This window comes from Mrakia frigida (genome assembly GCF_051309035.1).
Source record: "Mrakia frigida strain ATCC 22029 unplaced genomic scaffold BDY24scaffold_43, whole genome shotgun sequence".
NCBI lineage: Eukaryota > Fungi > Basidiomycota > Tremellomycetes > Cystofilobasidiales > Mrakiaceae > Mrakia > Mrakia frigida.
The window spans coordinates 121,933-142,812 of record NW_027481238.1 but is presented as its reverse complement, the minus strand read 5'-3'; the positions used below and the strand labels follow the sequence as shown (position 1 = coordinate 142,812).

The 20,880-nt window shown below is 55.7% G+C and overlaps 7 protein-coding genes across 7 annotated transcripts; 4 read left to right on the top strand and 3 right to left on the bottom strand.

Moving 5' to 3' along the window:
• Nucleotides 1-50: 50 nt before the first annotated feature.
• On the top strand, nucleotides 51-245 carry BDY24DRAFT_345184 (uncharacterized protein; the record flags this gene model as incomplete). The annotated part of the gene is made up of 1 exon (XM_076637584.1): nucleotides 51-245. A coding segment is annotated over one exon (195 nt), but the record flags the coding sequence as incomplete, so codon positions are not given.
• A 393-nt stretch (nucleotides 246-638) lies between these two features.
• On the top strand, nucleotides 639-3,222 carry SCD6 (Scd6p). The gene is made up of 7 exons (XM_076642313.1): nucleotides 639-741; nucleotides 835-929; nucleotides 1,058-1,142; nucleotides 1,241-1,322; nucleotides 1,432-2,592; nucleotides 2,669-2,854; nucleotides 2,929-3,222. The coding sequence occupies exons 1-7, from the start codon at nucleotides 722-724 to the stop codon at nucleotides 2,971-2,973; spliced, it is 1,674 nt and encodes a 557-aa protein (XP_076492706.1). The 5' UTR covers nucleotides 639-721; the 3' UTR covers nucleotides 2,974-3,222.
• BDY24DRAFT_402989 (uncharacterized protein) lies at nucleotides 3,154-5,006 on the bottom strand. The gene is made up of 6 exons (XM_076642312.1): nucleotides 4,870-5,006; nucleotides 4,676-4,766; nucleotides 4,494-4,553; nucleotides 4,099-4,388; nucleotides 3,780-3,998; nucleotides 3,154-3,632 (listed from the first exon to the last, which is right to left on the bottom strand). The coding sequence occupies exons 2-6, from the start codon at nucleotides 4,686-4,688 to the stop codon at nucleotides 3,510-3,512; spliced, it is 705 nt and encodes a 234-aa protein (XP_076492705.1). The 5' UTR covers nucleotides 4,689-4,766; nucleotides 4,870-5,006; the 3' UTR covers nucleotides 3,154-3,509.
• A 2,176-nt stretch (nucleotides 5,007-7,182) lies between these two features.
• BDY24DRAFT_402983 (Brix domain-containing protein) lies at nucleotides 7,183-9,745 on the bottom strand. Its single transcript, XM_076642311.1, has 9 exons — nucleotides 9,602-9,745; nucleotides 9,440-9,469; nucleotides 9,268-9,351; nucleotides 9,139-9,188; nucleotides 8,933-9,055; nucleotides 8,791-8,860; nucleotides 8,572-8,679; nucleotides 8,067-8,434; nucleotides 7,183-7,938 (listed from the first exon to the last, which is right to left on the bottom strand). Exons 1-9 carry the CDS (start codon nucleotides 9,659-9,661, stop codon nucleotides 7,638-7,640), a joined length of 1,194 nt encoding a protein of 397 aa, XP_076492704.1. The 5' UTR covers nucleotides 9,662-9,745; the 3' UTR covers nucleotides 7,183-7,637.
• A 6-nt stretch (nucleotides 9,746-9,751) lies between these two features.
• Nucleotides 9,752-13,174, top strand: BDY24DRAFT_444832 (uncharacterized protein). The gene is made up of 4 exons (XM_076644878.1): nucleotides 9,752-10,234; nucleotides 10,490-10,954; nucleotides 11,025-11,068; nucleotides 11,177-13,174. Exons 1-4 carry the CDS (start codon nucleotides 10,193-10,195, stop codon nucleotides 13,098-13,100), a joined length of 2,475 nt encoding a protein of 824 aa, XP_076492703.1. The 5' UTR covers nucleotides 9,752-10,192; the 3' UTR covers nucleotides 13,101-13,174.
• BDY24DRAFT_402980 (uncharacterized protein) lies at nucleotides 13,175-13,657 on the top strand (the record flags this gene model as incomplete). Its single annotated transcript, XM_076642310.1, has 1 exon — nucleotides 13,175-13,657. A coding segment is annotated over exon 1 (247 nt), but the record flags the coding sequence as incomplete, so codon positions are not given.
• A 1,927-nt stretch (nucleotides 13,658-15,584) lies between these two features.
• Nucleotides 15,585-19,549, bottom strand: CTF4 (chromatin-binding protein CTF4; the record flags this gene model as incomplete). The annotated part of the gene is made up of 15 exons (XM_076637585.1): nucleotides 15,585-15,927; nucleotides 16,030-16,133; nucleotides 16,246-16,425; nucleotides 16,518-16,636; nucleotides 16,724-17,083; nucleotides 17,194-17,328; nucleotides 17,438-17,509; nucleotides 17,727-17,931; nucleotides 17,998-18,223; nucleotides 18,346-18,452; nucleotides 18,601-18,674; nucleotides 18,801-18,871; nucleotides 18,989-19,041; nucleotides 19,084-19,261; nucleotides 19,359-19,549. Coding segments are annotated over 15 exons (2,418 nt in total), but the record flags the coding sequence as incomplete, so codon positions are not given.
• Nucleotides 19,550-20,880: the final 1,331 nt, after the last annotated feature.

Sequence of the window (20,880 nt, the reverse complement as noted above, 5' to 3'; positions counted from 1 at the left end):
CCCGCCCCTTCCTCTCGCTCTCACAGGTCCAGGAAATCCTTCGAGGACCCGACTTTGCCAGCATCACCACCATCACCATCGCTCATCGTCTCGACACGATCCTGCACTCCACTCGAGTCCTGGTCATGGACTCTGGGAAGGTTGCCGAGTACGATACTCCCGAGGCTCTTCTCTCCAGGAAGAACTCCATCTTCTACTCTTTGGCTTCCCAGGCTGGGTTGGTCCACGCGGATGTTGCGGCTTAGGTTCTTCGTTTCTAGAAGGAGGGAGGATGGAGGGGAGGTCGGAGGATGCGTTTTCGTTCGTTCTTCTCAAAGGGTTTCGCTTGCTTTTATTCGTGCTCTATTTGGCCTCTGATTATCTCTTCTCCATCTACTATGTAGGCTTGTGTTTTCTCGCATTCTGAGGATGGGAAAGCCTCTGAGACGTGACGGGACGACGCATGTCGAGAGCGAAGTGAGGAGAGAGCATCGAGCGAGGCAACGATTGGTACTTTTTATGAGACTTTTCGAGACATAGAGTTCTTCACTTAGTTCTCTGCTGAGAACCATACCCTGATTATCGTCTTCTCAAAATTACGGGCCGTCAAACTGAAAGAAAGGAGGAGTCGCTTCTTGCCTCGTCTTTTCGACCTCGACCTCCATCACCTCCTTCCCTCCCTTCCCCTCTCCCTCTCCTCTCGTTCCCTCCCCGCCCCTCTTCACCCCTAGCATCCATCACCATGGCTGCCTCGTTCATCGGGTGAGTAGCTTTACAATATCTTTGGTGCTTGAAACGAGGAGGAGGAGCTGATCTTGCCTTCCATCGTTCGCCACCTCCCTTCTCCTCCTCCAGAGCGACTGTGACTCTCACGTCCGTCAGTGATATTCGATACGTCGGTCGACTTCACTCCATCGATCACGCTGAGAGCACCATCAGTCTCGAGCATGGTAAGTCTTTGACTCCCTTCTTGATGAGGAAGGAGACGTGGAGACGTAAACGAGTTGGAGCTCGAAGCTGATCTTCTCCTTCTCCCTTCTTTCCTTTCCCTTTCCCTCCTTGCCCTCCCTCCCTTCAGTCAACTCTCGAGGTACCGAGAACCGAAAACCTCAAGATCAGTTCATCCCTCCAAACGATCACGTTTACGATTTCGTCGTCTTCAGGTGAGCATCTCTCTTCTCTCCTTCCCTTCCTCCTTCTCCCTGCCGGATTCAGCTCTGACCTTCGTTTCCCTTCCTCGTTCGTCTTCTCCTTCTTTCAGAGCCAAGGATGTCAAGGATCTTGGAATCGAGCAAGCTCCCGCTCCTGCAGCTGCCGTTCCTGACGATCCTGCGATCATGGGGGTGAGTCCTTCTCTCCTCTCTCTCGTCCCATCTTCCTTCGAGCTCCTCCTTCCCTTCCTTCTCGTCTCCTTCGACCTCCAACTCACCCTTTTCTTCTTCTTTCCTCTAGACATCCGGTCAACCTCGACCTCCCGTCGGTGCTCAGTCCCCTCTCGGTCCTCCTCGCTACCCTCAACCTCCTCAAGGCTACCCTGGTCAACCTGGACCCTTCGGTTTCGGCGGACCTCCTCCTCCTCCCGGATGGCCTGGACAGCAAGGAATGTACCCTCCTGGACCTGGACCCTACGGAGGATACCCCATGCCTACTCCTCCTCCCTTCCACCAACAAGCCTACCAGCAAGGACCTCCTCCTCCTCAGCAATCTCCCGTCGTCGTGAACGGATCCGTCGGTCGACCTCCCAACCCGACCTCGACAGCTCCTCCTCCTCCTCCTTCGACCCAAGCTCTTACCTCGACGGCCGCTCCTTCCTCCACTGCCACAGCTACCACCACCGCTCCTCCTCCCGCTCCCAAGGCCCAGCCCGTCCCAGCTGCAGCTCACGCTCCGGTTCCAGCAGGACCTCGAGCTCCAGCAGCTCCTCCTTCCGCTCCCGCTCCCGCTCCAGCTCCCGTCGCTGGAGCTACCGTCGCTCAGCTCGCTTCCCAAGTCAAGCCCACGGCTCCCTCTACCTCCTCCCGACCCACCGCCCCCACCCAAACCCCCTCCCAAACCAACCTCGACAAGATTGAGCGAGCGCTCGGAGAGATGTCCGTCTCGAGAGGAGCCACCGGTCCCATCACCTCTCCTCCTGCGACCACCGCCAACGCACCTCGATCCCGAGGAGGAATTCAACCTCCTCCTTCCTCGTCCAGCAGGCAGCAGCAGCAACAGTCGACACAGCGATCTGGTCTTCCTCCCAACCCTTCGGCAGCAGCAGGACCTCGAGGAATCGTCCCTCCTCAGGAGTTCGACTTTGCTGAGTCCAACGCCAAGTTCGACAAGGCTTCCGTCGCTCGAGAAGCAGGAGCCATCCTCCACGACGACGAATCGGACTCGGATTCAGACTCGGATTCGGACGAGGACACCACCACGCACTCGCACAACAAGAACGGTCGACGTCGTTCGTCCGCTACCAGCCCGAAGGTCGACAAGGAGGTTTACTACAACAAGGCCACCTCGTTCTTCGATTCGATCTCGTCGGATTTGAAGCCTGAGTCGGTTCAGGGTGGACGAATGGGTGGAGGAAGTGGAGGGGGAGGAGCTCGAGGCGGAAGGCAGTGGAGAGACGAGGTGAGTTCGAGCGTTTCCTTCGTCCTCAAACGAACTCGGTCTGACTTTCTTCCCTTCATTTTTCGCACTCTCGCAGGAGCGACAAAGGAACATCCTCAGTTTCGGAGAGTCCGGAGCCAGTCTGCCGAGCAACCAGATGCGAGGAGGCTACAGGCAGGGAGGCATGCAGCAGGGAGGACGAGGAGGGATGAGGAACAACAACAACAACGGTGGAGAGGGAGGACGACAGGGTCAGCAGGGAGGCTACTACGGTGGAGGAAGGGTGAGTTTTTTCTTCTCCACTCCTCTCCCTTTTCTCGTCTCGCTGACTTTGCCTTCCTTCCCTTCGAACTTCAGCAGCAGCAGCAGCAGCAACAGCAGAACGACTACGCTCCTCGATAAACTCTTCAACCCACCCTCTCCTCACTTATCCTAAGCTTCTCCAGGGACTGTTGGACGTAGTCTAGTTCTAGCTTTTCCATTCTCTCCACCCACCCACCTCTCTCGATATCTCCCTCTACTCAGTACTGTCTCGTCGCGCCCTCTTCCTCTCCTTTCTCCTTTCTCAAGTTTCTCTCCAACTCTCTTTCTCTCTCTCCCAAAAGTAGCAGTGGTAGTACTCGTAAACGATCTTGAATCTTGCTTTTCTTCTTTTCGTCTGTGGTTCTCCGAGAAAGGTCGGACGCGTCGAGGACTTGGGACGCCTTCCTCGTTCGTCGTTTGCTCTCCGTCCCCGCTTGCTTGGTCTGAACGTGCAGTTGAACAAGCACCACATATAGATAAAGAGAACTCGAAGCAGTCCAACCAGCAGCTGGTCCAGCGAGGCAAAGCAAAATTAAACTAAACGTCCGACTTGGACGCGACGCGAAACCCCTCGTCGACCTCCTTTCCCTTCCCTCCCCTGCCACCCGACAACAAATAAAACCAACGATCCCATTCTAGTGCTTGTTGCTGAAGTTGGGGAAGACGGAAGTGTGACTAGCGAATCCAGCAGGAACTCCGCGAGGGAACATTCGCTGACTCTCTCGATGCTGAAAGACGGCTTCTTGTCGAGCTCCTTCCTGTATGAACCAACGAAGCGAAACGATGCGAAGCATCGAGGTCAGTAAGAACAGACTTCAGCTCGTGGGTAGAGGAACAAGCGAGAAAACGTGGAGGAAGCGAGTACGAAAGGTTCGACGCGTCGAAGGGAAGGAGAGAAGACGAACCTTCGCGTACCACCAAATCGTATCAACCAGCTCTTCCAGATCCATCTGACCATCACCCATATCTCCAGGCCCAGACTTTACGAGAATGACGGGCTGCCTTCGAACGGCTCCCTTGTAAGCGAAGAGGGAACCGATGGGGTTGGTTGTAGTGGAGGAGGTGGAAGCGGTGGGGACTCGTTCGGAGGAGGAGGAGTACTGGTAGTAGTACCAGGAGATGGCCTGTAAAAGATCGAGATCGAGGTGGAAGGCAGAGGAGGGAGATTAGGGAAAGGAGGTCGGGTCGCTCTTCTCGTCGAGACGAAGAGGGTTTCAGACTCACACCAGCCTTGTTGTAAGCTTTCCCACCCTCATCAACTCCCGTCCACTTGAACTTCTTCTTGATAGCTTCCTTCTCCTTGCTCTCCGTCCCAAAGACGTCGTCCTTCATGTCCCAGGCTTGAAGGTGAGCCTTGATTGAGTCTCGGGAGGCGAAGGGCTCGTCGGAATGGGCAGGAGCGTATCTTTTGGGGTGAATGATCCAGAGGCGAGAGGTTGAGGGAAGAGGAGCTCGACAGAGGAGCTTGTGAGCTGGCCAGGCGGCGCTTTGACAGGCGGATGAGCAGTAGTTCTCTGGGAGGGGAGAAGGGAGGGAGGGAGGGAGGGCGAACGGCGGGTGAGCTCAATGTTTCTTTCTCGGTTCGAGACGAGGGGAGCGTTGAAAGAGAGAAGACGAACCTATGTTGCATCGAGAGCATCGCATGGAGGACGGAGAGGAGCACTTGGTGCAGGTCATAGCTGAGAGAAGGATCGAAAGAAGAGGGTAGGAAGCGACGAGAAGAGGAAGAGGGGAGGGAGGAATGGTGAGCTTTGAAGAAAGCCAGCCGCTCTCGATCTCTTACGCTTGTGCCAGCACTCACCGGTTTCAGTCATGGTGATTCGAGGATATCGAAGAAGTGAAAATGGGAGTTGAAGTTCAGACGAGCAAGGTGGACTAGGCGTCGAAGCAGGCTGGAAAGAAAGAAAGAAGGCGCGGGAGGGAAAGCGAGAAGAGGCGATCAGCTCCAGCCTGAAAAGGTGAGAAAGTGTGGATTGCGAGACGTAGGTGACGTACTGTAGGTTGTAATCGGCTATCTGGGGTCTTTGAAGGAAGGAGAAGGTGGTTGTTGAGCGAAACATCCGAGGTCGAAGCTCACCGACCTCTCCTTCTCGACACTTGCTTCGCGACGGAGTCGATGTCTACACCTTTGATCTGTTCGTCTCTTAAGTGTTTGATAACTGATTTACTTGAAATCGTGAAGAATGAAAACTTTTTCCAGGTTCAACGAGTTGACCTCGAACCACCACCATCTCCTTCCCTCCTCCCCTTCTTCCTCTCCTTCTCTTCTAGGTTCGCACCAAGCATGAGTGCCGCCCAGAACAAGTCAGTACCAATCAGCTTTGCTCTCCTCCGGCTTCTCGCAGCTCACATACGACCCCTGACTCTTGCCTTCCTCCAATCCGCCCCGTAGTCCTCCCCGACGACATCCTCGACGAGATCGCCTGTCAGCTCGCAAATCGAAAGATCGTCAGGACCGTCCCCTCGGCTGCTGTCATTGCAAAGCCCTACAAGAATCTCGCTTCGTTCAGGCTCGTCAGTCGAAGATGCAACGTGAGTTTCTCGCAAGTCACTTCCCACTCCTCCCGTCCCTCTTCTCTCCCTTCATTCTCAACTGATCAGAACTTTCTCTCCGTTTTGTTTGGGTCATCAGGACGTAGCCTCTCGTCATCTCTTCCGATACATCTCCCTCGGACCTCGATCCAACTCCTACTCCTACTCGTCCAGGTTCAAGGCCTCCTCCTCCAAGCCGTCCTCCCTCCAGAAGTTCGTCGACGCCGTTCAAGCTCATCCTGAGCTCGTCAAAACCGCCGAGGTCCTCCACGCTCGCTTCAACTACGGCTACGAAGAGAACTCCAAGTCGAGGGACGTCAAAGCGGAGCAGATTCTCCTTCCTTCCCTCTCGAACATGAGGAAGCTTCGCCTCGCCTCCTTCGCTCCCTACATCTCAGGACCAGCGTTCGTCAACGCCCTTCATCCAGACGCGAGACCTGAGCTCATCAGCTCTCTCTCCGTTCAGGACGGTCTTCTCAGACTCGACGGAGCGTCTTTCCAGAAGCTCAAGAAGTTGACGCTGGATCTCGACGGGGACAGGGACTTGGAGGACGCGACTCCCTCCACCAAGCTTCACCTCCCTTCCTCCCTCGCCGAGCTCGAGCTCTTCTCCATCGATCAACGTGGCGTCTTCCTCTCCCTCGACCAAGCCGTCCCCAACCTCAAATCCCTCGAGATCCGCGAGAGAGGGATGGAAGTCGCGTCGCTCGCTCCCTTCTTCAAAACTCAAGGACCCTTCCTCACCTCCCTCGTTCTCCTCGGGATGGACCTCAAAATCGGATTCGAAGATGAATACTTCGGAGAGCCGCCCGACTGGTTCGATCACTCGACTCGAGACGAGCTCCACGGCGAGTTCAACAAACTCCTCCCCGTCATCTCCCTCTGTCCCAACCTCGTCTCCCTCGAGATCTACGACGTCCATCTTCCTCATCTCGGAGGACTAGGTCATCCCTCTCTCGAGGTCATCGTTTTGATAGGGGAGACCACCCTGGACCGATTCGCGGACATGTTCGATTGGGACGAAGATTACTCGGACTCGTTCGAGAAGGTGTCGAGAGCCATTCAGGAGGAGATCGAAAGGTCGAAGCTCCCTCAGTTGAAGACGATCCGATACGGAAGCTCCTATGAGACTTGGGATTCCATCCTCAAATCACAGTTCTACGCCGATTACGGGCCTTGGGGCTTGGAGAGGAGTTTGGACGGGATGGGAATCGAGTTCGTTGATGGAGTGGGAGTGAAGTGGACTCAGTCGGTTGCTGGAGAGCAGTATCTGGAGAAGAGCGAGGAGGAGGAGGACAAGGAGTACTACCAAGACGACGAGGATGAAGAAGGAGACGAAGCGGAGGGCCGAGGGTAAGGCTGAAGACGAGTAGGAGCTGTGAGTGACTGTACGACGCGTCGAGCATTTCAAATCTATGCTTTTCTTTCTGTTCGCCCGAGAAATCTCAGCCTTGCTCAGTACAGTCTGAAGCTCTCGGATCTCACGGAGTCACCGAAATATAATCAGTCCGCTCGCGAAGAAAGACTTCGAGCAACTTTGGACTTCAAGTCGACGCGTCGAGTGTTCTTTTCTCTCCCTCGTCTTTCTTTCCCTCTTCCCTCTTTCTTCTTCTCTCGAACCCCTCAAACCAGCAGACGACGAAACATCATCATCGACCATCTACTTCCCGCCCTTCTTCCCCTTACCACCCTTCCCAGCAACAGGTCTCGGCCTCGCAGCCACCACCTTCCTCTTCTTCTCCGGCGCCTCCTCCTCCTCCGAGCTCTCCCCATCATCCCCCTCGTCCTCACTAGAGCTAACATCCCCCACCTCGTCCTCGTCGTCCATATCCAAATCTCCCTCCTCCTCCTCCTCTCCGTCCTCATCCTCACTGTCGCTCATCGTGATGATCTCGTCCTCTCCCTTTCCTCCCTTCTTCTGCGAGTTGATCCTGTCCTCGTACTCGAACTCCTCGTCTCCAGAGTAGTCGTGCACCACCGCGTCAGAGTCCTCGTCCTCGTCCTCGTCGGCAGCGGCGCCTTCGTCGGCGGTAGTGGCTCCGGCAGGTCGAGGTCCTCGTTTGGACGTCTTGAGAGCGGCGAGAGCTTCCTTCTTTCGAAGGACGTTGGATTCCTGCTCCTTTCGTCGTTGCGCCTTCTCGGTCTGACGTTGGAGGTGGGTCTTCTTGAGGGCGTTTCTCTCGGTGGAGGATTTGTGGACTGGGGGAAAGACGGAACGAAGAGAGGGAGAGTCAGCGAGAGGAGTTCAGACGCGACGAGAGGGCGACGGAACGAGAGGAGCAGAGTTCGAAGAGAGGGCGAAGGTCGATTCGTTCTTTTTGGGAGGAGGATGTGGCAGGTGGGTAGAAGCGATGGCGGGGGAGGGAGAAGAGAAGGGGAAAGGAGAAGAGAAAGAGCGACTCACCAAACTCGTGGAAAACAGTCTCTCCTTCTCCTCGAAGACTTCCGACGATTCCCTCGACGACCTTGACGAGTCTCATCTCGATCCTAGGTCCCATCTCAATCAGACGAACCGCTCGGTGGGTTCCCTTCCTGTTTGTGGGTCAAAGACGAAAGAAAACACAAGAAAGGAAACACGGGGAGGTGAGCTTCGGTTTCGAACAGAGCAGCAACGAGACTTCAGAACAAAGGGAGACCAAAAGCAAGGAGAAGCGACGAACCTGTTTCCCCGTCCAACATAATCCGCCGGCAGCTCAACCTTCGAACTCCCTTGACCCTCCCCACCGCTCCCCTCTCCCTCCGTCTCACTCTCACCCTCCGTCTCACTCCCCGTCTCGTACCCTCCCTGGCTTCCACTCGTACTGCTTCCTCCAGCACCCTTCACTCGCAAGAGGTAGTCGGCGATGTCCTGATCGTCTCCGAGGTCGACGGGTTTCCTAGCTGTTGAGGAGGTGGAGTCGAGGACGCGACGAACTCGACGGGACACTCCCGAGGGTCGGACGGAGATGGTGTAGTGACGGAGGGAGACGAGATGGGTGGCGGCGTGGTAGGAGATGAGGAGAACTCTTCGGAAGGAGGGGAGAGCGGACTGGGGAAGGTGAGGAGGGAAGGTGGGAGGGACAAGAGGGAGCGAGAGGGAGGGAGGTCAGCTTTGGACGAAGCGAGACCGACGACGACAGATTTCGAGCCGCAAACGTGAGGACTTTGGAGAGAAAAAAAACGTACCTTGTCGATCTGGATGGGAGGGAACATTCCCTGGAACATGGTGCTCATGAGCTTGAGCTGAGGTTGAGGCTTAGCGTCGGGCGCTTGGTTGAAGTTGGAGAGGACGAGCTGTAGAGAGACGAACAAGACGAGCAAGGGAGCGGGGTTTAGATACACAGCCAGCCGAGTCAGCCCAAACCTACTCAAAGCAGGTTCGAGATCACCGATAGAAGGACGAACCAGAGGAGGGGTCCTGAATTCTCCTCCTGGAGCATGCCCGACGTTTCGAGTTCGAGCGTTGACGAGATCCCTACAAACGAGCGAAGTGGACTGTCAACCAAGGCTTCGAGAAGCTGATAAAGACGGGTGGTGGATGACTCACTTCATGAGGGAGTATCGTTCGATCCTGAAGGTCAAGGTAGGTCCAGCTGGGAGACGAGCGAGACGAAGGTGAAGGGAGGAGGTGACGGCTGAGAGGGTGAGGACGAGGAGATGGGTGACGTTGCTGTGGAAACGACATAAACGTATAGGAGGTGAGCTCGAGGGGGTAGAGAGGAGACGGTAGAAAGCGAGCGAGGGGCTACTGACAGAGCGGGAGCCATGGTGAGGTAGTCTCGAAGTCGAGCTGAAGCTCTTTCCTGTTTTCCCGTTCGAATGATCCGCCAGCACAAAGTCAGCTCTCAAATTCTTTATAGATATGGTGGAGAGTGCACTAACCCTCAGTCTAGTAGCAGTACCAGGCTCCATGATCTTCCTGATATCCCTCACGAGCTGAGCGACGGAAGGTCCGACGGTTCCAGACTGAGCTCAACCAAAACGGAATCGAGAGGTCAGCGCTCTCTCGCTCCTTCCTTCCGACAGCTGCTTCTATACAATCTTGGGTACTAACCTTGATCACGAAAGACTTGGGAGACTTGGCCTGAGAGTCGAAAAGAGCAAGAAGGGCGAACGAAGAAGGAAGGAAGGCAGGAAGGAAGGGAAAAGGTTGGTGAGCTCGATTCTCAAATTTGGACCGTGAAGGAGAAGAGACAAGAGGAAAAGTGCTACTCACGGCGAGAGCAGGATCCTCAGCGGCAGGCTTGTGGGTTCGGGTTTTACGTCTTCGAGCCATTTTTGAAAGGTGGGTGGGTGGGTAGAAGGGAAAGGGGAGAGGTAGGGCTCTGTGGTGGTCGTTGGAGGGCAAAGAGGAGGGGAGGGAGAGGGAGGGAAGGAGGAGAGAGCTGAAGCTTGAATCTGCCCGCAGTGGTGAAACGCGTCTTTTGCTCAGATTTGCACGGAGTGAAAGTTACATATTTGGGAAGACCTGAGTCTGAAACGTGTCCTCGAAAAACAACGGAAGAAATCTGAGGTCTGCAGCAGTAGATACGAGTCGATGAACGAGGCCCCTTGCGAGCTTCGTTCCTTTCCCCTGAGTTCCCTTCCCTTTCCTCCTTGACTTCCAACGGTCACCTTCTCCTTCCTCTCCTTCGCTCTTTTCACTCCTCTCTTCTCATTCGAGAGAGCTCTCTCACTCAGCGACCTCCTCGTCTTGAGAAAACCTTCCTTTCGCCTTCAAGCCCTTCCCTCGACGACCCAGCTTCCCTCCTCCTGAGTCCCTTCTCTCCCTCACAACCGGTCTCCCTCTCCCTCGGTTCAGGTCCAGATGTCGACTCAACTCGATTCAGCTCAAAGAGATCTATCTACAGTGAGTATGTGCTTCTTTCTGTGTCTTTTCAGCTGGGACATGAGCTTGAAAACGGATGGGAGATGGATGAAAGGGAGATGGGTGTTTGTTTACGTTCTCTCGTTTCCCTCTCTCCTCTCCCTTCTTCGCGTCCCTTTCTCTGCTCCCTTCCACCCTCGCCCTCTTCTCTCTTCAACAGCTCTATCCTCGGTCTCTCCTATCCATACTGACTCTCTTTGCTTTGCCATTTTCCATCTCCTCTTCCCTGTTTAATAGCCCACTCACACTTTGTTCGCCCACTCGTCCCCTTCGCCCTCTACTCCCACTCCCTCCCTCGCTCCCTTCTTCCTCTCGTCCTCAAAGAACCAACCTGCAAACTCTCCTCACCTTCCTCGAACAACCTCCGATCCATCCCTCGATTCCCCGTTGATGGCGACCGACCCTCCAACCCTGTCGAGAACCATCGCGATCCTCCTCCCGCACGCTTTCGACCATCGAACGGCCATCGTCAAGCGATTCAGAGAGGCCGGGTTCGAGATCAAGGACGAGTTTGCGTGGGATGCGGATCCGGTGGTGCTCGAGATGGATTTGGGAGTGACGGATGAAGGGGTGAAGAGAGCTTTCGTTGGGGACGATGAGGAGGATGGAGGAGCTCATGGAGGAGAGGAGACGTCGAGGAGACCTTGCCATGTTTGGTGCTTGGAAAGAAGGAGGGTCGTAGAGGTTATGACGGCTTTGGTGGTGAGTTGGATCTCATCTATAGATCGGGGAGGCTCAGAGCTGATACAGCGTCTTGGTTTCGGTTCCACAGGGAAGCGAAAACATCCAACACGCGAAGGACAACGCGCCCACGTCGTGCGTTCCCTCTCCTCCGTTCCTTGCTTCTGACCTCGTCGAGCTCCTTCGCCTCGTCTGTTCTACAGTCCCAGACTGACCCCAACCCTCTCTTTTCCACTTTTTCAGCCTCCGAGCCCTCTACGGATCCCCTCCCTCCTCCATCGTTCTCTGGACGCCCACCTCCCTCCCTCAAGCCGACCCGCTTCTTCAACTCTTCTTCTCCTCCCTCGACCCCGTCAGCACAACTCCTACCGATCCCATCTACCCTCCTCATCTCACTACCGATCCTCACGACTTCATGTCCCCAGCCGAAACCGACTTCGTTGGAACTCCAGAGGAAGCAGACGTCGCGTCCTTCCGACCTCGGGTCGTTGGAGAAGGAGGAGGAGCAGAAGCTGGATTAGGGATCCGAGATGGAACAGAGCTTTACGAAGGAGAGACTAGGACGGGAGGAGGAGGAGCGTTCAAAGCTCGACCAGCACCAGCAACGACCCATCAACCAGAGCGGGCCGTCCGTCAATCTCGAGCTTCCCTCCTTCGAACAGGAGTCGATCCTTCCACCATTCAACCTGCTCGAACTCGAACCTCTTCCGGAAACGATCCCTCCACCTTCAACGCCACTCCAGGACACAAACGATCCCAATCAAACCTTCACATCGACGTCGCTTCCGTTCGACCTCCCGCCGTCGCCGTTCGTCAGTCGAGAGCTTCGCTCATTCGTCAAGGATCGGACGTCCCTCCTCCCAGACTCAAGAGAGCTCCGAGCTCGGACGGACACTTCTTTGTCGATACGCCAGGTCACAAACAAGTCGGGAGGGTCATCGACGTTGAGAGCACAAAGAGACCGGAGTTCGAGCCTCGGCAGACGAAGGCGAGTGCTTTGAGAGCTGGAGGAGGGAACGGGGAGTCGGTTGGAGCGAAGAAGATCTTTCAGAAGAAGACTGGGGAAGAGATCAGGGAGGAGAGGAGGGAGGAGGAGAATCTCAAGAGGGAGAGGAGGAGGAGCGAGATGCCCATCGGTGCGAGGGGAGTCCTTTCGAGCATGGCTGCTCCCTCCTTCACTCCTCGACCGACGAAGGCTAGTCTTCTCAGGACCGGAGGAGATTCATCCCTTGGATCAGCCACTTCGTCGTCGTCCGTCAGGAGGCCATCCCTGGCTCATCAACGATCCAGCTCGTCCTTCGTCTCCAACACCACCGGCTCCCTTCGATCCAACGCTTCCTCCGGTCGACCCTCCTCCGTCGCAGAGTCTCGAAGACCTCGTCCCTCCCTCGCCTCGGCCTTCTCGTCGGAAACTGCTCCTACCAACGTCGGCAAACCAGCTCTTCCTCCTCCTCCCTCTGCACGAGCTCCCGTCGCGTCGACTCGACCTCCCTCCGTCACCCCTCGACCCAACCGAGCAGCTCTCCTTCGTCAAGGTCAACCGCTCCCTCCTCCTACTCCTCGAACACACAGCAAAGGAGACGCACTGGGAGAAGACTACAACCCTTTCGCCAACACCCCAGGTCATCGAAGACAATCCATCGCCGTCACGTCACGGTCGACCCATCAACCCGATATCGTCCCTCGACAGAACCGAGCTCAGATGCTCAGGATGGGAGGAGCAACTCCTTCGGCACCTTCTTCTTTCACCACTACCACTCCTACTCCTCATCAACAACGAGCTCGCCCAGCGTCGTCCATCGGACTCTCTTCCTCAACCACGTCCGTCGATCGACCTCCTTCGTCCAACTCCAACTCCAACTCCAACTCGTTCCGTCCTCCTCCTCCTCCAGGTCACAAACGAACCGAATCCCTCTACACTCCTCAACCGCCTTCCATCCAACCGAGGCTCAACCGAGCGGCGACCCTGCGACAGGGTCGAGGAGAGAGGAACCCTCCTCCTCCTCCTCCTTCGGCGTTCAACAAGTCGTTCTCCAACAACAAGAACGCGGGCAACGAAGGTGTCGGGAAGAGAAGTGGTTCAGCGATGAGTGCGACGAGCTCGACGACGACGGGGGTCGGTGGAGGGAAGGAGACGAGAGTGGAGGGAATCGAGCGCAGGAGTTGAGCTGAGGATGGAAGAAGAGGGCGAGTAGTGTGAGTGTGAGTTTGAGTAGTGGGGGGAGGGCTGGGGGTGGGTTCTGAGGAGGCATGTGCGCTGGTTTTGGTTTCCTTGTTTCAGGGTTTAGTTGTTTCGGTTTGCTTTCGGTTCGGTTCGGTTTTCTTTCGTTTTTCACGTCTCTTCCGTCTAGTCTAGTCGCGTCGCTCTTTTTGGCTTTCTTTTTTTTTCCCTCCCTGCTTTCCCTTCGCATTTCATTCCCTCGTTCGTTGTTTTCTTTCACGCTTCTTGCACGACTCTCTCCTTCTTTACCCCTTTCCTTTCCTTTCGTTTCGGTAGTCTAGTATCACTGGTCTGATCTGGTCTTCGTCTCCCCCTCAACTTTCGCTCGGTTTCGGTTTTCGGTTTTCGGTTTCGGTTTCGTCTTTTCGTTCTCTTTTCGTTTGGGCTCGACGTTCGCTGGGCGAGCTGGCAACTTTTTTTTGGCTTCGGTTTCAGTTCCTGTACGCTAGATCACTACGATGGGTACCTTTCTTGGTCCCTTCTTTCCCACTGGTTGATGCTTGGGGAGAGGGAAAGAGGAACCCCGAGCCGCGTCCCTCCTTGTCCTTCTTTCCCTCTCTCCTTCTTCCACTTCGACAGATGAAGCATGAGCATGATATTCAAGAGACGAGCGAGCACAAACCAAACCAAAAAAAGAGAAGCAACGGAAGAAAGGAAACTTATGCAGAAGTCAAAACGAAATCAAGGCTCGACGACGGGAGGAGAAGGAACAGCAGCAGCGGCGGCGGAGGCAGCAAATCTGAACTTCTCCATCTTCGACCTAGAACTGGTACTGGTGCTCTCCCCGTTCGGCTCGGCGACAGTCTTCTTCGGTGGTGGTGGTGGGGGAGAATCCTTCTGGAAAAAGACGACGGAAAAGAAAGAAGTCAGCGAAATCGTTCGAGGAAAACCAAACGCGTCGAAAAACTCGAGTTTCCTAAAAACTCACCTGCGTCTCCGCCTCCTCCTCTTCCTCCACCATCTCCTCATCCTCATCCTCCTCAACCACAGTCTTCTTCTTCTCCTTCTTCTTCCTCACAGGCTCGTCCACTTGAGTCTCCGCCTCGTCCTCCTCCTCCTCCTCCTCAGCAGCCTCTCCCACAGGATCCAGACCCCTCGTCTCCTCCTCGACATCCTCCCTCATCTCCTCGTCCCCATCCTCGGCAGCAGCCTTCTCCTCAGCAGCAGCAGCCTTGGGCTTCTTCCCCTTCTTCTTCTTCTCGGGAGGAGGCACAGGAGGGAGGCCGAACAGGGTCGTTTGTTTGGGACCGGTGGAGACCTTGCCTGCTTTGGAGTTGGTGATCACGGAGGAGGAGGAGGACGATCCAGCTTTGGAGGATTTGGATTCTGGAGCGACGGACGACGACGAGAAAAACAAAATGGAGGAATACAAAGGTCAGCAGAAGCTCGGAACGGACGACAGAGTGAGGAGAGAAAAAGACGAGACGACGAACTCCTCGAAGACTTGTCCTCGTCGACTCGGTGGAAGAAGGAGTCGGATTTGGCGACGCTGATGGATTTGGCGAGGTTGGATTTGGCGAAAGGGTCTGTTGAAAGAGACGATGGAGACAAGAAGGAGAAGGAGAGTGGGGGAGTCAGCTTCAACCTTCTCTTCGGTCCGAAAGACCAAAAAAAACGCGTTTGAAAAAAAGAGATTTTCGAAGGCGAGAGAGAGAGAAAGCGACTCACTGGCAGCGGCAACAGCAGCAGCAGCAGCGTCGACCTTCTTCCTAGCGAAAGGGTTCAGTTGAGGAGCTGTCGACAAAAAAAGCGTTGGTCAGTTGACGCGTTTCCCCCCAAGAAAAAGCCATAGAGAGAGAGCAGGGGGGAAACCGAAAAAAACTGACCTGGTTTCGAAGGAACCGCAGAAGCGACCACCGAATCCAACGACGACGACGACGCGTCCTCCATCGAGTTCCTCTTCTTCTTCTTCTTCTCGGGCATGGGAGCGAACCCTCCTCCGTTCTTCTCCTTCTCAGCAGCAGCGTCCCTCTTCCTCTTGGCAGCAACACCAGCCGCTTCCTCTCGATCCTCCGACGACGACTCGTCCTCGTCCTCGTCCATGTCCATGTCCCTCCCTCCTCCTCCTCCGTCCTCGTCTCCCCCACCTCCAATCGGATCGAGATCGAGATCGTCCTCGTCGCTGTCGTCTTCTTCGCCGTAGTTCCGCACCGCCGTCGAAGGTGGTGCCGAGTCGGAAGGTCTCGAAGACAGGGAAGGAGGCATCGAGCTCGTCGCAGGGGAAGCGGCGACGACGGGAGGGGCAGCGAACGTCCTCTTCCCTCCGACCGGACGAGGAGCGAACTCCAAAGGGTTCCTGTTCGACTTGGCAGGAGCAGCAGCAGCAGCAGCAGCAGGTGGGTCGTAGAGGTCCCTTGTCGTCGTCCAGGTGGGTGGTGGTGGTGGTGGGAGGTATCTCGACGACAACGACGACGACGACGATCCTCCGTACCTCGCTCTCCTCCTCTCGTCCTCCTCCCTTTTCCTGATCTGCCTCTCCTTGACCTCCCTGAGCGCGGTGATCTTCTCCTTCAGGCCAGGAAGATGGTAGAACCCCGCGATCTGAACGGCCGACTCGATGGACTTGACCGAGTTGAGCATCCGAGCGGCGTCGAGCGCTCGAGCGAGCTTGTCGGCCTTGCAGGCGGTTTGGATGAGCTGGAGGAGGTGTTTGTCCATGGAGAGTTCGAGTCGGTAGAGGTCGTCCGAGTCTTCGTACAAGGAGGAGGTGGAGGAGGAGGAGGAAGCTTGGGAGTCTCGGAGAGCGAGAGCTTCGATGTTTTGACGCATGAAGCTGGGAGGAGAGAAGAAAGAAGGAAGGAAGGAAGGGGATCGAGTCAGTTTTGGACGCGTCGAGGCAGAAGAGCGGGAGGAAAGGAAGGTAGGGGAGGCTCACCTCTCTTCAAGCTGACCAGCCGAGTTGGCCATGTTGAGCAGAGGCATGTTGATGTCGAGATCCGAGATGAGCGGTCGAGGGAAGTAAGGGTTCTTCTCCGTTCCCTGGGCGATTCAAAGAAAAGAAAAAGAGAAGACGGGAAAAGAAAGATCAGCAAAACCCCGCTCTCGTCCCTCTCTCTCGGAACGCCCCAAATCGAACAAAGAGGCAACGAACCTTGAGGATCACAGCCATGAACTTCCCACCCTGCACACCGACAGCCCAATAGCTCTCGTCCTTCCCTTCCCTTCGAGCGAGCGTGAACGTATCCAGAGCAGGGATCCAACGAGCTTGACCTGGTCGACGGAACCGATCGAGCGTCGAGAGAATCCCTCGAGAGTCGTAGAGCACCGGAGTCTGTGCGAAAAAGGGAAGCGGCTTCAAGTCAGCAGGAGAAGAAAGATGGGGAAGGTGAAAATGAGCAAGCGAGCGAAGAATGAAAAACTCACTCCCTCTTCAGCGAACCCAACCCAACTCAACGTCGTCTGCCTTCCCAGAGGAAGCCGTCCTTCCGAAACGAGCTCGAACGAATCCAAGTCGATCAAAGAGTACCGAAGGTTTTGGCATCCTGTTTCAAAAACAAAACGTTACCAAATCAGCATCAGCTCGTCTGCTCCTTCCCCCCCAAGCACACGTCGATTCGATCCAAACTCACCATCCAAACTCGTCCCCCCCTCCCTACAAACCACCAACACCTCCTCCCCCCCACCCACCATCGCCACCACCTCCTCTCCCATCCTCCAAACATACTTCTGCACCCCACTCCCGGTCAAAAACCTCAAGTACCCTTTGTCCGTCGCGACCACGACCGTCCCTGTCGTTTCGTCGACCGCCCCAGTCGAAGAAGCGGGAGGAGGAGATCGACCGCCAACGGCGACTGCTACGACGGCTTCGGAAGCAGGGAGGTCGTAGGACCATTCGGAGGAGGAGGACCAGGAGTCGAAGGGTCGGTAGTGGATCGAGGAAGGGGAGGAGGAACCGTCCGGGAGGGAGGCGAAGAGGGCTCCTTTTTCACCTGGAAGAACAGAGGGAACGAAGGCGCAACGCGAGAGCAGGAAGTCAGCGAGTTCGTAAGTAATGAAAGGACGCGGAGACGGGGAAGAAGAGAAGGTGTGGGGAACGAACCCAGAGCGGCCATGTCGTACTTGACGGGATCCTGGAAATGGAACCCTCTCCGCTTGCTCGTGTCGTGGAACTCGACGTTGACGACGTGGTGGGTATCCTGATCGGTGATGTCGATCGCTCCGATCATGTTGAAGGCTGGTTTCGAAGAAAACGGAGAGAAAAGGTCAGCTGGAGTTAAGGACGCGTCGAGCGGAGCGGAACGAGAACCATTCGAGGGATGAAAGAGAAAACGATGAGACTTTACCGAGGTATCTCTTCTTCCCTCTCAGAGGAGTCGAACCAGGTTGGAAAGCCGGTTGAGCTTTGGTGACGCTGACTGCAAAGGGAGATTGAAATCGAACCAAACGAAGAACGAGAGAGAGAGAGTTTAGCTCGAAGCTCCTCCCGACGCGTCTCTCCTTTTCCCTCTCCTATTGACATCCCGATACCTCCACCACATCTCTACCAGCACCCTGTTCTTCATCTCTCAGCCTCTCTCGGACTCCAAGAACTCTCAGCGGACTCCAACGAAGAAGCAAAAAACGTCGACTCACCGACTTCCCTCCCGCCCTTCCCTCCTCCTCCTCCTCCCGCCCACCTCTCCACCGCACTCTTCCCCTTCCCTCTCAACCCTCCAAACGCGCCTCCTTCCTCCTCGTCATCAATAATCCAATCTTCCCCGTACCCTTCTCCATCCTCGACACTCCTCTCCTCCTCCCCGTCCAAACCCACCTCGTCCCCGTCTCCCTCCCCTTCCTCCTCCTCCTCCCTCCTCCTCCTCCTCTTCACCAACGACTCCACCTCTTCCTCCAGCGGCTCCACCACCAACTCATCATCCCCGAACAGCGGCGATCGCGCGCGTCGTCGTTGGTTGAGCAGGACGGGAGGAGCGGAGAACCGTTCGGCTGGGTGAGGGTGGGTCGAAGGGACGGGATCGAACCATTGGGTGAAGCCTCCCGTGCAGTCGGTGAAGGCGAGGAGGTTCGAGGTCGGGGAGAACTGGAGGGAGGTCAGGAGGGGGATCGTGCCGGATTCGAGGGGGTGGTGATAGCTGTTGAGAGGGGAGAGGGACGCGTCAGGTTGGGAAGGAATTGAAAGGAACGGACGACGACGAGTCAAAGAGAATCCTAACGAGATCGTAAGGAGATACGCAAGGGGAGTAAGGGTACGTACGTAGCAATAATCTTCTTCGACTCAACCTCCCAGATGAGAACTTTGGAATCGTCTCCGGACGAAGCGAGGTACTTGCCGTTCGGCGAGAAGGCGAGTTCTCGGATGCCCTGAGAGACCAAAGGAAGGACGATCAAAGATGGTAATAATGATCGGGAAAAGGCAAACAGTTAGCCTCTCTCTCAAACTCGAAAAAGATCTCGAGAAGACGCGTTCGAGCACACACGGAGAGAGAGAGAGAGAATCGAGAGAGCTCACCGAAGCATGACCTCCCTCTTCGGAATGAAACTTTCCAATCTTCTGCCACGTTGCTCGTTGATAGATTTGAATCTCTGCCACCACACCACCAAGCACCCAGGAAAAGGAAAAGGAAAAAAAAAAAAAAGAGTCAGTCTGACGCGGCGATAGGGCAAAAGGGAAAACGAGGCTCTGAGCTCGAACGCGAGAAGGGATCTCACCCTGCGACTTGGAAGGAATCACAAACAGTTTCCCAGCAGGATGCCAAACCGGAGTAGCCGAGATGATTTCCCTATTCCCCCAAAAAAGAAACAACAACAACAACAACAACAACGCATGAAAACGAAAAACAGAGTCGGTCAGCTCTGCTCTCCCTCCCTCCGTCTCTCTCCTCCTTTATACCACTCACTCCGGTTCCCCCGCCTTCACCAACCCTTCCAAAACCTTCACCACCTTCGGTTCCTCCCATTTCGCATCCTCCTCCTCCTGACCTTCCTTGAGCACACTCTCGCTCGCGTCCCAAACGATCAAGTTTCCCTCGCAACCCGTCGAGAGCAAGATCTCCCCGTCCGGACTCCAAGCGAGCGCTCGAGGTGGTTTCGAGTGCGACGTCGGTGGTCGAAGGGAGAGAGGGGAGAGGAAGGATTCGGTGGAGGAGGGAAGGATTTTGATGAGGAGGTCGCTGTGAGAACGAAGAGGGGACGACGTGTGAGCTCGAAACGGACGAGGGAAGGAGAAGGAGAAGGAGAAGGAGAAGGAGAAGGAAGAACAGAGCTCACTCTGAAGCACAAGCGATCCTCAAGCCGGTCTTGTCAAACACTCCACATCGGATAGGGACTCCTGCCGCTCGGGAAGCCAAGCTTGAGAATTTGATCTCTCCCGTCGGTTGATGAGGAGGAGGGAGGGAGAAGAGACGAAGGGTGGATTCGTTGCACGACGTCAAGAGGTGGGTGGCCTGATTCCATTCCATTCGTTCGTTCGTTCGTTCGTTCCAAAAACAACCAGCAAGATAGATCAGCTTTCCGACTGAGTGCTTGACGTTCCTTCGCTCCTTATCTATACACCGACACACCGACACCAACACCGACACCGACCGGCGGACTCACCGAGCAATCCAACCACCCAACGTCCTCCTTGTTCTCCTCCAGCAATCGAGGCTCGTCCATCTCCCCTTTGGCAGTCTCGAACACTCGGACCAAACCGTCTACTCCACTGGTGAACATCAACCTACACGTTCCACGACAACCAACCCAACAAACGAAAAACGAAAAACGCGTGAGCTCTCTCCTTCCTCCTTCCGCCTTTCCCTTCCTTCGCGTTTTGGTTGGATAGACTCACCCTCCATCGTGAGAGAAAGAGAATCGAGTGAGACCGACCGTGTGAGCAGGGTAGGTGAGCGTCCGAGGGGTAGGGCCAGCGGCGGCGGGTGGAGGGGGAGGCATGGGAGGAGAAGGAAGGGAGGAGGTCGAAGTTGGAGGTTGGGCGCGTCGTTCATTTCGAGCTTCGAGAGGGGACGCGAAGGAGGCTGGTCGTCAAGCAAGCAAGGAAAAAATCAACAACAAGGCGATCTTTCGAAGGCGGGTGAGGGGTTCTGATGGGGGGGCTGAAGACACGAGAGAGAAAAGGGAAGATTTCGAGTGTCGAAAAACGCACAACGGAGACCGTCGACGAGCGACGAGAAAAGACGCGTTCGCTCTCCTCCCCCACTCCCAGCCCCCCCAGAAGCCTCAAGAAAACCCCTCAAAAAAAAAAGTTCATCGTAAAGTATCGTAAAGGCATGTATGAAAGTACGTAATCATCCAAAAAAAAAAGCGTGCAAGAAACCCCCCCAAACCCTCTTCACCCTCATCTCCCACCACCACCACCCCTCCTGTTCCCCTTCCCCTCGTCGTTCCTCCCTCTCTTCCTCCCGACCCTCCCCGTCCCCTTCTCTACCTGAACAGCTTCCACCCTCAACGCCCAAACCGGCTCCGTCGAAGGGTTCACCACCAACGACGACGACGACCATGCCGACGCCGGTCGCGTTCCATTTCGATCGCGACGGAGGATGTTGGGGAAGAGGATGTTGTGTGCTGCGTTGTTGGGATGGAAGCGTCTGGAGGAGCTGTTGGGGTAGGTGATGGTGTCGGTGTCGGTATGAGGTGGTGCAGAGGACGAGGAGGAGGAGGGTCGGTGGGTGGTTTGCGAAGAAGAGGGAAGGTGAGGCGGAGCAGGAGGGACGTAGAGATCTCGAGCGTGGGAGAGGCAGGGTTTGGGAATGTGGAAGCCGAGGTGGAATCCGCTGTTTGTCATTCCAAGTTG

Bases quoted from the DNA above. Each gene is read 5' to 3' on its own strand.
- SCD6 (XM_076642313.1), top strand. From the start codon at position 722: ATGGCTGCCTCGTTCATCGG. The intron at 742-834 runs GTGAGTAGCTTT...CTCCTCCTCCAG, and splicing joins ATGGCTGCCTCGTTCATCGG to AGCGACTGTGACTCTCACGT. The intron at 2,855-2,928 runs GTGAGTTTTTTC...TTCGAACTTCAG, and splicing joins GCTACTACGGTGGAGGAAGG to CAGCAGCAGCAGCAGCAACA.
- BDY24DRAFT_402989 (XM_076642312.1), bottom strand. The intron at 4,389-4,493 runs GTTCGTCTTCTC...CTCCCCTCCCAG, and splicing joins ATGCTCTCGATGCAACATAG to AGAACTACTGCTCATCCGCC. The intron at 3,633-3,779 runs GTTCGTCTTCTC...TGGTTCATACAG, and splicing joins CGATTTGGTGGTACGCGAAG to GAAGGAGCTCGACAAGAAGC.
- BDY24DRAFT_402983 (XM_076642311.1), bottom strand. From the start codon at position 9,661: ATGGCTCGAAGACGTAAAACCCGAACCCACAAGCCTGCCGCTGAGGAT. The intron at 9,352-9,439 runs GTTAGTACCCAA...GGTTGAGCTCAG, and splicing joins CCAAGTCTTTCGTGATCAAG to TCTGGAACCGTCGGACCTTC. The intron at 8,680-8,790 runs GTTCGTCCTTCT...GTCTCTCTACAG, and splicing joins AATTCAGGACCCCTCCTCTG to CTCGTCCTCTCCAACTTCAA.
- BDY24DRAFT_444832 (XM_076644878.1), top strand. From the start codon at position 10,193: ATGTCGACTCAACTCGATTCAGCTCAAAGAGATCTATCTACA. The intron at 10,235-10,489 runs GTGAGTATGTGC...CCTGTTTAATAG, and splicing joins CTCAAAGAGATCTATCTACA to CCCACTCACACTTTGTTCGC. The intron at 11,069-11,176 runs GTGCGTTCCCTC...CCACTTTTTCAG, and splicing joins AAGGACAACGCGCCCACGTC to CCTCCGAGCCCTCTACGGAT.